Genomic DNA, 16,669 nt, shown 5'->3' on the forward strand with positions numbered 1-16,669 from the left:
CATGATAGAGGACAGGCATTACCAATTCAAGGTACTCCCCTTTGGCATCGCCTTGGCGCCAAGGATGTTTACGAAGGTCCTGGCAGTAGCTGCATAACACCTGCGCAGGTTATCCGTCCCGGTTTACCCTTACCTCGACGACTGGCTCATAACAGGGGACTCGTACGACACATGTTTTTTTAACACCCAAAAGACCGTAGACCTTCTGTTCAGTCTGGGGTTCTCTATCAACGAGAAGAAATACAGTTTAGTCCCCAGTCAAATAAAACAATTTCTGGGAGCTCTAATCCGGACGAAAGACAGCCTCGTCTTCCCCTCAACGAGAGGGTTCAGAACATGCTTATTCAGATCCCTCATGTAGCCAGTCGGGAGGCGACGGTGCGCAAAGCCATGCATTTGCTAGGAATTATGGCGTTGTGCATATACTTGGTTCCCCACGCGCGGCTGCGCATGCGTCCCATACAAGAGTGGCTCAACAGCCAGTGGTGTCAGGCCAGCGGACAATGGGAAGATCTGGTAGTTGTCTCGCCAGCCCTTGTTCACTCTCTGCAGTGGTGGTCAAGAGAAAACCTCTTGAAGGGGAAAACCTTCACCGCCCCTGCAGTGGAAGCCACTCTCACAACAGACGCATCTCTCAGGGGGTGGGGGGCTCACCAGCTTTAGCAGACAGCACATGGAGTGTGGTCCCCACAAGTAGCGTCCAACCATATAAATGTACTGGAGCGGGCTATTAGCGGTGTTCAAGGCATTAAAGGCCTTTCAGACGTGCTCAGCAGAGATTTTCCTCTGCCCATAGAATAAGAATGGTGTCTGCACGAAGACATCGTGTCTGTCTTTGCAGAATGGGGCTTCCCAGAGATCGACCTGTTCGTAACTCAGGAGAATGCCCAATGCCAAGACTACGCCTCCAGGTACGCCCAGAACCGCTCCAAGGGGAACACTCTCTGGATAACCTGGTCAGGGAAATTTGTCTACGCTTCCCCCGCCCCCGACTCCCCTTCTGAATAAGATAGTTCACAAGAGGCACCAGTTACCATGATACTGGTGGCCCCCATGTGAGCCCGCCAACCCTGGTTCGCTCATCTAATGGAAATGTCCCTCTCCCTACCAGTAAAACTACCCTGCCCATACAACATGTTATCTCAGGACTGGGGGGGAGACCCTACACCCATGACCACAAACTCTGAATTTAGCAGCTTGGCTCCTGAGGTCATAGGGTTTGGACACCTACAGCTCCCTCAGATGTGCATGGACATTCTCAGGGAAGCTAGAAAACCTAACACACGTTATTGCTATGCCAGCAAATGGAACAGTTTTGTAATCTGGTGTAATTCCAAGGGCATCCATGCCATTGATTGCTCACCCACACACATTGTGCTGTACCTAACCAATCTGTTAGACACTGAGTTGGTCTTCAATCCCCTAAAGGTTCATCTGGCTGCTCTTTCAGCCTACACCACATCACAACAAAAGGTGTTGTGGTGGAAGATACTGGTGATTAAGGCCTTTATGGAAGGGGTTAAGAGGATTTATCCTCCCATTTCTCACCCAGCTCCTGGATGGGATCTAAATGTGGTTTTGACCAGGCTCATGGGATCTCCCTTTAAGCCAATGCATAAAGCAAGTCTAAAAGACCTGAATTATAAGACAGCCTTCTTAGTGGCTATCACTTCTATTAGAAGGGTTAGCGAACTACAGGCACTTTCTGTTCTAGAACCTTTCATTACAGTCCAGAGGGATAAGGTAGTTCTACGCACTCACCCGAGATTTGCGCCTAAATTCATCTCGAAGTTCCATGTGAACCAATCGATTGAACAACCTACCTTTTTCCAAAATCCCACTATCATGGCTGAAAGAAGCCTGCACACACTAGATGTGCGTAGGGCAGTCAGTCATTTTCTACCTGGAAAGAACTAAACCACTGAGGAAAACAAACCAATTTTTTGTTTCAGTGGCAGCTGGTAGAGAAGGGGATCCTGTCTCTAAATCGTCTATCTCAAGGTGGATTGTTAAATGCATCACACTATGTTGCACTCTGGCTAAGAGAGAACTGCCCTTCAAGCCTATAGCACATTCTACTTGGGGCACTGGGGCATCCATAGCATTCATTGCAAATGTTCCCCTTGACTCCATTTGCAAAGCGGCAACCTGGAGTTATGTACACACCTTTACAAAACACTATTGCCTAGACACTCATTCTAGGTCTGATTCTCAGATGGGACAAGCAGTACTAAGTCATCTTTTCTCTACTTTTCCTTCTCACAACGCACCTCCAACTCCGGGTACTGCTCGCTAGTCTATGCACAGCATGTGATTCTAAGCAGATTAACAAGCATCAGAAGACCTGCGTTACTTACCGTAATAGCATTTCTGATGATTGTATCTGCTTAGATTCACATGCGCCTTCCCTACCTCCACGCTTGGGGTGGAAGGAACATAGACTTCTTACTACTTTCTCTCTTTATGTACTCACTCACTATAGCCTTGGGCTCCCTCATGGCAGAAAAAAATACAATCTGAGGGACGTCAGCGTGTGAGGGATTTTGGGTACACTACACCTCGCGATAGGGATAGTGTTAGAGACACGCCTATGCCGACGTCCCCTTTCGGTCCCCGAAAGACAAGATGCAATACTCCGCGGATACCACTGGATGTCGGACCATATTCACAGCATGTGATCTAAGCAGATACAATCATCAGAAATGCTATTACGGCAAGTAATGCATGTCATTCTGGATTTGTTGCTGGACCTTGTGGGGTCCCAGTGGGTAAAGGCTGAGGCAAAAGGGCAGGCTGGGGCATAGAAGCGATCCCTTGATGGGACACCTCTCCCTCCTCTGACTCTTCTAAGACATTAGACTCTGAATTATCATCCTCATTATCAATTTCCACATTTCCTGGGTTAGTAGGTGTGACAGGCCTACTACCCAGACTTCAGTGATTGAACAATCTTGTAATCAATTAATTTTTCTTTCCTTTAACAGGGAGAATCCTGATTTTACACCTTTCCTTCAGTTGATCTAATGTTAAAATGATCAGGGCTTCCTGATTGAAGTTATCCATATTTGGCATGTTACAATTGCTATTCTAGTGGAGCTTAGCCTTGTGAAGGTTTTTAGTTGAACAAAAGCAAACAAACTACTTGGTGTGACAACTCTACTATGGATCCTCAGCACCTGCCACCATTGTTAGGCAGGATTTGGAGCAGTACCCTTTGGGTGCACTACAACCTTGTCCTTCAGGCCATAGGAACTCAACCTTTGGTATAAGTCTGTACTACACAGGTTGGTAGTGTGGCTGAGCAGCCAGGCTTATCTCAAGAGGGGTCAATGTGAGCAGTAGGGTGGTTACACAGAGATTCACAGTGACAAGTATCCAAATAAAAATTTACACTCAAACCATTATTAATTTAACAGTCAGTTTGAATAAGCCTTCTTCAGAAGGGGCAATATATCAGTAACACACTAATACACTCCAAAATACACACTCGTAGTTTCTCTAAATCAGCAAATACCCTTTGGGGATGGCACACATTCCTACACCCTCAGGTGACTTAAATAGTTAGGACACTGTGGACATTAATGTTTTACAGTCACTATTTCGAATAACATTCAAAATGTCATAAAAATGAATTTAGAATGTCTTTTTGTTTGTTTTTTGTTAGAAATGGGGGGTTCCCCCCCAAAAACTTTTTTAATTTTTTTTTTCTGTTTTAACCCTTTTTTGTACTTGCAGATCCCAAAAAAAAGTAAATAAAAAAATAAAGCATTCGAAATTACTTTCTTTAGACATTATTTTTTCTACATTTTTGTCATTCGACCAAATGTTTTCGACATTTTGACTGGACACCGACATTAATATATCACTGTGCATTTAGAGCAATACTGAAAAGCATGTCAAAGAAAGGGGTTATAGAATAAAACAAGAGAACACACAAGTATTCTGAAACAGGTAAGTACTTTTGAACCCCCAATGCAAAGTAAGTTAACCTCTTCCTGGAAGGAAAGGTAAAGCACAATGTCAGAGGTAAGAATTGTTAGTTATTCAGGGAGCCAGGCCAGCCAATGTCAATTGAGCAAAAGTCTAGGTGAGCTGAAGCACTTCTTGTAGGTAAGTAAAAGTCTTGCAAAATGTTTTAAAAGTCTTTGTAGGAAAAGTAGAATCAATGTAGGGCCACAAGCTGGGAGGCTTGTGAGGGGTAGAAGATGCAAGCAACTCAATAGAAGCAACCAAGACAAGTCTCAACGGAGATCAAGTAAGGCTACAACAACAAGAGGTAAGTCCGCTCAAACTTTACAGTACCTTTTGGTTAGAAGAAATGGTTCCAGCTGGTTTCTGTTCCTGTGCAGCTCTGCAGATCCTTTGTTCCTGGGTCTCAGTTGTGGGGACAAGAGGGAGGACGTCTGGGGACTCCTGTACTGCAATGGGACGGTCAGCAGCAGAAAAGGACAAACTTCAATTCAGGGACACTTTGCGGTTTCAGCTCCTCGCGTCTCAGCAAATAGCATCACTGTGGTCTCACGGATACCACTCTTGCATCTGGGTTCCAGCACTCTGTCGAGGTGGCTCAGGCTTGGTCAGTCCTGCTTCAAGGGAGTCCGGGGGGGAGGGGAGCTTCCTTCAGCACGGGTTCGTCTTAAAAGTGATGCACTCCGTTTGGTGTTCCTCTCCCACTTCGGTTCCAGCAGCAGCATTGGAGGTACAGCCAACTCCGAGAGGATGTCTAAACGAGTTCACTTTGGAGTTGATTGGTCCCACCAAATCAAGGGGAGAAATCGTCCTTGCAGGGCTTCTCTAGTCGAAACGAATTCGGAGCTTCAGCACAGCAGCAGGGCTTCACCGGGCAAACTAACATTCCAGGAGTTGCAGCAGGCATTTCTTCAAGATCTTCTTCAGATTCCTTCATCCAGTGGTCGACTCTGCCTTCCAAGCCAAAAAGCCTTGCCTTTTATGCAGGTTTCTCTCATTCATTCCAGCCTGCTGTCGGTCGCACCTCCCTCACTTCCTTCCCCTGCCAGACATACTGGAACCAGAGGCGGGCTTCACTCTTGGATCCCGCCAAAGACAAAACGAGCAAAGAGACCAAACCTGGTTTGGCGTGCAGAGTAAATCTCAAGAAGGACCTTTCCAGCAAGAAATGGCAAAAAAAGACCGGGCCATTTTGACAAAATGGGCACCCACGGGTATGTCACAGATGGCACTCTGTTAAGAGTGGCACATGGCAGCCAAGTAGGGTTTGGGTGGTTGTGCTGAAGTAAGGTGGACAGACAAATACACAAACAGCAGAAAGTAAAAGATAACAAATGAGTAGGCACGTGTAGCAGGGGAATAAAGGTACAAACAAACTGGATTCCCTCTTGGGATGTATGCAGAAGGGGGAAGAGTGTTCCACTGACCTTTGGAAACTCCAGCCTTCTGCATGGATTACTATAACAGAGCCCACGCTGTTTGCCCATGGCTGGGAACAACAGCTATTAGTGTCTGTTACATAGAAACGAGACAAGGGAAAGGGCAGAGGTTGCCTGGCGGAAACCAACAGACAAACTCTGTACAAAGGGGTCTACAATAATACAAGAGAAGACAACTACAGACAAATCCAGGAAAAAGGAAGTCGATGAGCAAACTAGAAGAAGGGAATGAAAGGAAAGCAGTAAAACTGAATTGGACAGGGATAAAGAGCTGAGGGTAGAAAACAAGGAAGAAAGCAAGGGAGCAGCAGTCAGGAAACGGGGGGCTGCAATAACTGAAAGTAATAAATGCAGGTAAACTGTTGAGGATTGCAGAGGACTGTAGGGTGCAAGGTAAAGAGCTCAGAGGAGCAGGACAGCAAGGAGCAAGCCCAAAGGAGCAGGGCTGTAAGGAAGGGAGCCCAGAGGATAAGGGCTGTAGGCAGCGGAATAAAGCAGGCTGCAAGGCAAGGAGCCCAAAGGACAAGGGCTGTAGGCAAGGAGCCCAAAAGACGAGGGCTGAAGGCAGAGGAGTGTAGCAAGCTGCAAAGCAGGATGGAGCCCAGAGGAAAGGGGCTGTAGGCAGCGGAATGAAGCAGGCTGCAAGGCAAGGAGCCCAAAGGACAAGAGCTGTAGGCAAGGAGCCCAAATGACAAGGGCTGAAGGCAGAGGAGTGTAGCAAGCTGCAAAGCAGGATGGAGCCCAGAGGAAAGGGGCTGTAGGCAGCGGAATGAAGCAGGCTGCAAGGCAAGGAGCCCAAAGGACAAGGGCTGTAGGCAAGGAGCCCAAAAGACAAGGGCTGAAGGCAGAGGTGTGTAGCAAGTTGCAAGGCAGGACGCCCAGAGGAGCAGGGCTGAGGCAGGGAGCCCAAAAGGCTAGGGCTGTAGGCAACAGGGTGTAGCAGGCTGCAAGGCAGGACGCCCAGAGGAGTAGGGCTGAGGAAGGAAGCCCAAAAGGCTAGGGCTGTAGGCAGCAGGGTGTAGCAGGCTGTAAGGCAGGACGCCCAGAGGAGCAGGGCTGAGGCAGAAAGCCCAAAAGGCTAGGCCTGTAGGCAGCAGGGTGTAGCAGGCCGCAAGTCAGGACACCCAGAGGACAAGAGCTGTAGGCAGCGGGGTGAGGCAAGCTGCAAGCCAGGGAGCCCTAAGGAGCAGGGCAACAAGGAGTGAGCCCAGAGGAGCTGGGCAGCGAGGCACTGGAAATAGGATCAGAAAAAAGCAGCAACAGGAACAGCATGCGAAAATACGTGGCTCGAAGCAAAAAGGTGCTGGAAGGACTCTTAATGCAAGAGACTGAGCTCCTGCAGGCAGCAGCTTTTATACCGCCCAGTCCAGCACAGAGGCAGGCTAATTTCTCGCACCTGGATCAGCACACCTGCATACAATCGGCCTCCTCCCTCTCTGTTCCTGAGCTGGCGGAAGCAGAGCTGATCCCTAGGGCTTCTGGGGATTGTAGTTCCGATGATGAAAAATAGGAATTGCCAGGAATAGATAGTTATAGCCAAGTGCATTGTGGTAAGTGTAGTTTGTTGGAAAAAATAGAAAAGCACCAAAGTCTCGCAAATGGGAAATAAGGTCCAAAAAGTGAATAGCGGTTGATCCAAGAGTTTTCTGCAGATAAATGAATAACAACTTGTCCATATTGATCGCCAATATATGCGCCCATGGCGCAGGCATGACAGTATTCCCCTCTCCAGGCCCCCTGAAGACCGACCTACAAGAAGAATGTCTGTCATAACAAAAAGGCACATCACGAAGCACCAAAAACTATTTAAGGTTGTAAGGTGGGAGTCTTGAAGGGCAGAGACAGTATCAATGTACTGAACCTTTGAGATAGAAATCAGAAAAGACAAAGTCTTTGGAGCACAAAACCCAACAGTGTGTTCATGAATAGAGGAACTGTGAATGTCTGCTGCAGGTTCCATGGCAAAACTTGCTTTGAAAGGCAACAGTAAGGTGTTGAAAGGTGGAGCCAGAGGTACAGCAGAGTTGGTTGCTCTAGGAAGGTTTTCCAAGGCATCAGACGCAGCAATTGCAAAGTCAAGATTAGCCGCAGAAAATTCAGGAGTCACAGTGGCGGGTTCTCCATGATTTGAAGGAAGTTCAGAAGCCACCACAGCAGAGAGATCATGAATGGCTGTAGATAGTTCTGATGCTGTAGCAACTGGCAGTGTGGGTGCCATAGAAGAACCAGCGGGCAGTGACGCACCTGAGACTGATAGAGTAGAGTCTGGTAGTTTTAGTGCTGCAGAGGCACCAGCAAGAACAACCGGAGCTGTAGTCCCAAAAGAAAAGTTGTTATCTGACTTAGCGACAGGTTCTGTCCTTGTAGGCAGAGAGGAAGGGGGTGCTTCTGCTGCGAAAAGAGTGATGTGAGATGCTGCAACAGTAGCAGATTTAGAAGTATTAGCAGGAGGAGCAGCAGAGATTGGGCTAGCAGATACAGTAACAGGTAGTATGACAGATGTGGGGTCATGATTGGGTAGGCGTTCTGAAGGCTGATCTTCAAAGTCTGGTGTGCTTAGATTGCTTGGTGGGTCTGGGGTATTGACTGATGGAAAGGCTGGATTCCAGACAGGTACCGGGTATTGTTCAGAATTAGAAACGTGGTCTGGTGTACCAGGACCTGAGTTACTGTGGTTGGAAAGTGAAAGGGCTGTGTCAGACTTTAGAAGGGATGCATATGCTAAATTTAGGTCTTCCATCTGCTTGGTATAAATCTATATCCTTTTCTGCGTGGCAATTCCAGGCCTTACCATGTCGATCTCTAAAGACAGTATGTCGGGTGTAGGACATTGTGTCAGAAGGTCTGTAATATTGTGTCCCTTCATAGAATTTTTACTATGTAAATGAACAAAGTCATCATAGAGATCTTCAGTCTTTCTTTTAAGGCGTAGGAGTTGCTCTTGTAGCAGGTATGTATCATTAGGCTGATCTAAAGCTTCAGAATCTGGTGTGGCAGAAAATTCGGTTGTAGCAATGGGAAGACTGACCTTAAGGTTATTGTGGTTAGTAGATACTGGGGAAGCATTAAGACAACCGATGGTCAGTATAGGTCTTTTGTACCCAGGACCAGGTGCTCTAACCTCAGGATACTGACTGCCTTGTCCTGTCAAATGAGGGTTTCCAGCAGTCTGGGGAGCTTGCCAAGCTGATCTTGAGCATATCACTCTGGCAACAGCGTATTCTGGTTTAGAGTCTCCCACAATGAGTGCTATATCCTTGGTTGTAGCGGTGTTAGAAGAATTGACAGAAGACGCAGGAGTGTTTTTCACTGTTTGGTCTAACAAGATCTGTAAGAATTCATTAACTTGCTGTAACTCTTCAACGGATAAGGACTGTGGATCATAGTCGCAAATGTCATAATAGTTATACATGGAAGGGTCAGCAAGCCAGTGAGTGTAGTACCGTGCTTGTAAATCTTTGTTTAGTAAGGCTAGACTGTTCTTGAGACTAAGGTTCTTGTTTGCTGTCTTTAGGGAAACTATAGATTTTTGCAAAGGTTTCTTAACCCGAAAAGGAAAGCATCCTTGGTCTGTGTGTGCCTTTCCTGCCTATGGAACAAGACATTTTTGTCTCTTGCATTCTGTCACGGATGGCACTCTGTTAAGAGTGGCACAGGGCACCCAAGTAGGGTTTGGGTGGTTGTGCTGAAGTAAGGTGGACAGACAAATACACACACAGCAGAAAGTAAAAGATAACAAATGAGTAGGCAAGTGTAGCAGGGGAATAAAGGTACAAACAAACTGGATTCCCCTTTGGGGTGTATGCAGAAGGGGGAAAGAGTGTTCCACGGACCTTTGGAAACTCCAGCCTTCTGCACGGATTACTATAACAGAGGCCCACGCTGTTTGCTCATGGCTGGGAACAACAGCTATGGGTGTCTGTTACACAGAAACGAGACAAGGGAAAGGGCAGAGGTTGCCTGGTGGAAACCAACAGACAAACTCTGTACAAAGAGGTCTACAATAATACAAGAGAAGACAATCACAGACAAATCCAGGAAAAAGGAAGTCGATGAGCAAACTAGAAGAAGGGAATGAAAGGAAAGCAGTATAACTGAATTGGACAGGGATAAAACACTGAGGGTAGAAAACAAGGAAGAAAGCAAGGGAGCAGCAGTCAGGAAACAGGGGGGCTGCAATAACTGAAAGTAATAAATGCAGGTAAACTGTTGAGGATTGCAGAGGACTGTAGGGTGCAAGGTAAAGAGCTCAGAGGAGCAGGACAGCAAGGACAAACCCAAAGGAGCAGGGCTGTAAGGAAGGCAGCCCAGAGCATAAGGGCTGTAGGCAGTGGAATGAAGCAGGCTGCAAGGCAAGGAGCCCAAAGGACAAGGGCTGTAGGCAAGGAGCCCAAAAGAAAAGGGCTGAAGGCAGAGGAGTGTAGCAAGCTGCAAGGCAGGACGCCCAGAGGAGCAGGGCTGAGGCAGGGAGCCCAAAAGGCTAGGGCTGTCGGCAACAGGGTGTAGCAGGCTGCAAGGCAGGACGCCCAGAGGAGTAGGGCTGAGGCAGGAAGCCCAAAAGGCTAGGGCTGTAGGCAGCAGGGTGTAGCAAGCTGCAAGGCAGGACGCCCAGAGGAGCAGGGCTGAGGCAGGGAGCCCAAAAGGCTAGGGCTGTAGGCAACAGGGTGTAGCAGGCTGCAAGGCAGGGAGCCCTAAGGAGCATGGCAGCAAGGAGTAAGCCCAGAAGAGCTGGGCAACAAGGAGTGGCCCAGAGGAGCTGGGCAGCGAGGCACTGGAAACAGGATCAGAAAAAATGCAGCAACAGAAACAGCATGCGAAAATACGTGGATCGAAGCAAAAAGGTGCTGGAAGGACTCTTAATGCAAGAGACTGAGCTCCTGCAGGCAGCAGCTTTCATAGCGCCCAGTCCAGCACAGAGGCAGGCTAATTGCTCGCACCTGGATCAGCACACCTGCATACAATTGGCCTCCACCCTTTCTGTTCCTGAGCTGGTGGAAGCAGAGCTGATCCCTGGGGCTTCTGGGGATTGTAGTTCCGATGATTAAAAATAGGAATTGCCAGGAATAGATAGTTATAGCCAAGTGCATTGTGCTAAGTGTAGTTTGTTGGAAAAAATAGAAAAGCAAGTCTTGCAAATGGGAATTACTGCCCTATTCCAAGGTTGGCGGGGCGGTAATTCCCCTTTCCCCCATTGCCCTTCCCCATTCCCATTTTTGCCCCATAGGGCTCTATGGGAATGGGGAAGACGCTAATTACGGTGCCGCAAATTGCGATACTGTAATTAGCTCCCTGGTCCCTTTGCGGGTTGGTTTTTAACGCCTGCAAAAAGCAGGCGTTAAATTCTCCAACCCGCAAAGGGACCTTGTAGTAAGGTGGTAAGGGTTTACCGGTAAAATACTGGTACGGTAAACCCTTACCGCCTACTGTGTAATGAGGCCCTAAGTAACTCCTCCGGCACCCTATGGTAAGATAGTGTGTGCTGGATCTTGAAAGTTACAACCAGTAAGTAAATTCCATTTCACTTCACTGCTCTTGGAAACAGTAGTTTATCGAAGAGAAGGTATTTAGACCTTTGGGAAATCTGGAAGACTTCCCTGTATCACTGCACTTGAAGGTGCTGTGCGTCACAACGTAAATATGATGCCTATGGAGTTTGTCAGACTCCACAACCAAAAAGAAACAGTCCAAATCACAGAAAATTACATGAGAGAATGGGAAAAAAGTGTCTCCCCGTCTCCAGGTTAAAAATCAAAAGTCCTAGAGTCCAGCAAAAGTGCTGAGGGTCTCTAAGGTAGAGAGGAAATAGCACAGTTCTGAGAATTCTCCCTAACAACATCTAATATTGGTTTGGAACCACAATATACTACTTGGAATGTCATAACCTTTCTGTATTCTTCTACTATTGCTTGTATTTAACACCTTTTGTAACCAATTCTAACTTTTTAAAAAGTCCAAGAAACATTTTTGATTTCATTCTAAATGTATTAAAATATTCTAAAAACAATATAAACCATTTAAACTACACATTCGAACTTTTCCAACCAATGCAAACATTTCAAAAATGTTGCATTACAAATGGAGAGTTCAATCTTTTGAGAAAGTGCCAGAGGTCTTTACTTAACTTTACTTATGTGGTATATATGTGAAAGCAACGTTACTGGGTTAAACTGTGCAGCAAATATTTGTTAATTTATAAAAAAAAAAGCTAATGAGAATCCATGGTTGTGCTACGCTCTTCTCTTCCTCCTCGCATGCTACCTACTTCATTCACCCAGTCCACGTCTTGGCCTTTGACTAGACTGAACCCATCTTGCAGCAGCTCTAGGGCTGTCTCGTTATGTTTTCGATTTTCCTGTAGGGCCTGTCGTCCTCTGCATGCCACAATAAATGGAATTCCAGCAATGCAGTTGCTTGTGGTCCTGCTCTGAGGCTGACATGCTTGCTCAAGCCTAGACGCCTGGTGACATGTGGTCCCTCTTGTGCAGTTGGTATTGCCCTTTAATTTAGTGTGTTGCAGAGAAGTCTTGACTGGTGACTGTTCTCATAAAGTTACTTCACTGAGTTAACGTAAATGAAAAAGGTAAGTAAATTACATTTTCTTCACAGGCTATCAGCAGTTTTTATCACAGTCCACTATGGATCTTCAATCACACGACTGGAATAAGTTGGACTACTCAATGCTACACTACAATGTGTGAGGTAATTCCTTGTGGTTAGGACACAAATCACTGAGCATCCCCCATTCAACTCGAATGCCCAGAAAAAAAAACCTGAGTCCCACAAGGATTGAGCTTCTCGCCCATCCTTTTCAACATCTCGAAGATTCCACTCATGAGGATCATAAAAAAAACTGCAGGGTCACCTGCTACAACTATGCAGACAACACAACTTCTTCAGAATTACCAGCACTAATGAGACCAACACCGCCCTCACCAACTGCATTTCACAGATTAGCTCATGCATGACCATAAACAGTTTACAAATCAACGCGGCCAAAATGGAAATCGTGATTGTGGCACCCAGTGCAGCACCAGAGGCTCTATTCCGTTTGCCTATGTTAATGGAATCCTAACCACTAGCTGTTTTCGACAAACCCTGAAATCTGCCATGGCATTACAGAAGGTGAAAGACCGTATGCAAATCAAGATTATTCCTACCTCAAGCGGGGGGTAATTGAGCCCAAACTGCTTGGTCATATCCATTCTAACTAAAACCACAAGCAATGCCTGACATATTTCAGCATCATTGGTTGTCAGTGAGGTGTAGCTGGCTATCATTAAACCACCTCCTTGTTTAAACTCTGCTTCATTTTGGGAGGACAACTATGCAATATTTCCGTTTGGCTTTATCTTCTGGCTCGGTAACACCCATGGCTGGATGCAACACTCAAGATGAGGTTCTTTTAACCAATGTGTGCAGTGGTAAAATAACGTATTTTATGCCCAGTTTTTTCTATCTCAATACAATCTGTCGGGTACGAATAAGATTTGATTGACATGTAATGTGCACCTGCATTACGTATATGTTCAGACCGTTCAGCTAAACAGAAAATCCATTTTGGCTGATGTTCTGTAATGTGAGAAACTAGAAAGTGAAAAATGTGTATAAACGGCCACTGCACAATTAAACTGCAGTGTTGGCAATAATTAATATAGCAGACTGCCTTCGCGCAAGAGTGCATTTATTAGTGATACTCATTTCCTTGTTAACTACTCTTGCTTGCTTCAAAGCACAATGTAAAATTAACCAAATACATCCCAACACAGCTGCAAGCTTATCTGCCTTCTATGTAAGCCCACAATCTCAAATGTCGACGGTATAATGAAGCGCAATAATGAAGCACAATGTACTAATGAAACATCACACCTTCATTGGTGCTGCCTTTTGGATGTCATAGAATGTTCTGGTATGTTCTTGTATTTACTGCTATACTTTATAAAACATATTAAAGTTTTGAAATGTGACCAGGGATTACTCTCCTGGAGTTCCTGGTGAAACTCTGTCACTCTGGATCGGTCTCCCACAGATCTGTGCCTACTGAAAAAAGGTATTTCTAATGCGATTTGACTATCAGCATTCCTCTTCCAAAATATTGGTCGCATTGTATTATACACTGCTAGGAAAAAGTTTGCTTTTTACAATTTCACCCAATGATTTTCTGCTATGGATTTGGACTGTACTAATTTCTGGTCTGACTGGGGCCTTTTTGCGCCTCACTCACCTGCTCAACTCTTAACCTGCAACTAAATGGGCTGCTGGCAGTGAACTGTTTACTTTTTTTTAGGGGTTCACGTCTCTGCACCATTAACTTTACAGCGATAATGCTTTTTTTAGTACAATATACTCTAATATCTGCTCCTAATGGTTTAAGCCCTGTTCTCTGTGCAGTCTTCTTTGGCAATCTTCCGATCGTATCAGGTTGAAAAATACCTTATTTGGTCATTAGCTTTTACAGGATTCCTGAAAGGAAATCCTGGTAATTGAATTATGTACTTGGACTGGTTGGAACTGGAGATTGGTACTGTCTGGTCCCAATCCATATTGTAGCCTGCCTGATTTTATGGTGGTGGGCAAATGTTGAGATGCTGCTTGTCTATGCAAAACATGTGAATCTCAGCAGATACAAACATCAGAAAGAATATTACTGAAAAGGTAATGTTTGTGATATACATGTTTATTTAAAAAAAAATCTCCCTACTGTACGCATTGTTGTGTTGCGGTTGTATCAGTTCGAAGGAATCTCTTGTCCGATTCTGCCTCCATGTTGATCGATGTTTCCCTCTGCTACACATTTTTCTGGCAACGGAGTATCGGAGGATGTCAATGCGTGAGGGATCACGGGTACCTGTACACATAGGACCGGGATAGTGTGACGAGAACTCCCCTTTTTTTCGACATTGAAAAACAAGTGTATACTCTGAGCTAACCACTAGATGGTAGACTATGAAATCATGTACTTCTAAGCAGCTAAAGGCTTCATAAACACTATTACCCGTAAGTAATATTTGTCATACAACTGTGTGGGCATTTTAATCAACATCTCTTTTGATGTTAACTGTACCTGCCACCAAACCCCTGATCACCTAAACATAAACCTTCTCAACCTTGTTATCAAGTGAGAGGTTTGCTAGATCAGGTGTGAAAATCCATTGCAGGTCCACTAGGTTGGATCGCCAGAACATTATACCAGTTGAAAACCCCCTAACGACCACTGAGCCTTTCATTCATGATTTCCCCAAGATCCATGCAAAATCAGACCCGTTGTCATATATTCATTATTGGGATTTCATTCGTGTAGTGTATACTTATAAACTACCCTGCAGTTAATTTAAGCTGCCTCCTCTGGCACTCTTTTAGCATATATAAATCGGAGCTAAGATTTTTAGACCCTGCCTGATGGGTCAACTCTGACATATCTGTCACCTTCTTCTCTAAATGAGGTTTAGAAATGATAAAACAAAGATTGTTAATTAACAAATGTGAGAGTGGGGAATATGTTGCAAAATACATGTGGGGACTTTGTTGCAACATAAATCTGAAGTGTTTGGAACAGAATAATGAAATTGCAGCAGTGTGTTAGCAAAAACTGCATTGAACATTCGCCATTTACATTGATACTCACAGCTGCACATCTTTTGTTGATGGGGAATTACTGTCTGCTATGTTTAAAGGTGACATTTTATTGAATCCTTTCACAAAGCATTATGGATTAATGCCCGATTTCTTTTGTTCTTTACAGTATGCTGTTTTGGCCATAATGGGTGCTTTTGTATTACTGAAACGTGAATCTTAACAGAAGATGAGATGCCTGGGTCTGCTGTGAATGGGATACTATAGGAACTAATATATTTGACATGGTCTGCTTTCGCTATAAAACAATAAAACAATAAAAATGTTGTGTATGTTCTTTATCAGTTCATATTTCCTTGGGCTCAAAGATTGATATTTATGATTTGGTAAAATTCTCCTTTTCCATTAAGTCTTATGGACTGAGGTAGAGGTCATGGGCACGGTGTAATGACAAAGTTATTACCTGGATTGGGAATGGTCATTATCTAACACAATCATGACAGCTCCCAAAGAATATAGGGCTTTAAACACCCTAGGAAGTAAATCAGGGAGCTAATGTTACAAATGCAGGGGGGAAAACAGTGCTCACGAGAATTCCCCAAAAAGGAAAAAAAGATATCCATCATGTAGGGCAATCTGAAACCGAGCCATGACTCGGTGTGAGCCCTCACTCTTTTTCCATATACCTCTGCAGGGGAGAAAAGTAAGCGACTCTGCTGAGGCGAGGTCTTCAGCAATGGATATGTATTGCACTATTTGGGGTCAGATTTGAGGGAGAGGCACAAGAAGGGATGGACGCATGTGCATTTAGTTTAGTTGGAAGAAGAGTGAAGAGGCAAGTGAAAAGAAAGGACTGGGAAGGCAGAGGGGAATCATTTCAGCATGTCTGAATGTGTAGCATGCACTCTATACCAGAGATTATAGATGGCGATGTCGTTCTAAGCGTTTTGATTGGCTCGGGGGTGGTCTGAAATGACCCTGGGATGCTAATGTAGTTTACAATGGAAAGACACTTCTTAGTGCGCCAATTGAATCTTTTACCATTGAATTATTTAGCACTCACATCCACTGGCATCTAGTCTATAAGATATATATGTTTATGTCCCAGTGATTCATTTATGTCACAGTAGAAAAGCAAATTGCTCATGCTATTGAAATGCCCAAAATGGGCCTTCTTTCGAAGATTTGGTATGATAAATCAAGTCCTTTATCTAATCCCCACACCCCAAGTCTTCTGATATTCGCCAGTTCCCTTTTTTTGATTTTCCCACTGAAGTCTTCGTTTGTCATTGTTTTTTCTAATTCTGATTAACGATAGTCTCAGTGCCCTGCGCCTTCCCCTAGACTTGTAGAATATTTGTTTTAAGATTTGACCATATCTGGCTTGCCATCAGGCATTTTCGTTTCATCGTACTGACTGTTTATTCAATCCCGTTTCTTTGTTTTTCGCATCCATGGGTTTTGTTATTTGTTTGCTTGTGATCAGTGCTGGTAGTCTACTTATTTCCGAGGTCACAGTTTTCATGTAGTGAAATTCTTGTGCTTCGCTGTTTCTGCATGCTAAGTTAAAATAACTACTCTCTCTATTACTCGGAACACAGTCACAGGCTTTTGTATGTTTGAGAGCTTTTATACTGCAACAAATCGCTATTGTATTGGTTTCAAAGCACAGACACTTGTCTGGGTATTGA

General features: G+C 44.9%; 1 protein-coding gene across 4 annotated transcripts in view; it reads left to right on the forward strand.

Annotated features, from left to right (window-relative positions):
* Window positions 1–15,310, forward strand: part of SEC11C (SEC11 homolog C, signal peptidase complex subunit) — a 249,361-nt gene extending 234,051 nt beyond the window's left edge. For all 4 annotated transcript variants that reach the window (XM_069627067.1, XM_069627064.1, XM_069627066.1 and 1 more), the window contains exon 7: window positions 15,148–15,310. In XM_069627067.1, coding sequence (XP_069483168.1) covers window positions 15,148–15,201 — 54 coding nt within the window. In that variant the 3' untranslated portion in view covers window positions 15,202–15,310. The remainder of the gene's footprint in view (window positions 1–15,147) is intronic.
* The last annotated feature ends 1,359 nt before the right edge of the window (window positions 15,311–16,669 follow it).

The sequence above is a fragment of the Ambystoma mexicanum genome, chromosome 6p (assembly GCF_040938575.1).
Source record: "Ambystoma mexicanum isolate Mex_15411 chromosome 6p, UKY_AmexF1_1, whole genome shotgun sequence".
In the NCBI taxonomy this organism is placed as follows: domain Eukaryota; kingdom Metazoa; phylum Chordata; class Amphibia; order Caudata; family Ambystomatidae; genus Ambystoma; species Ambystoma mexicanum.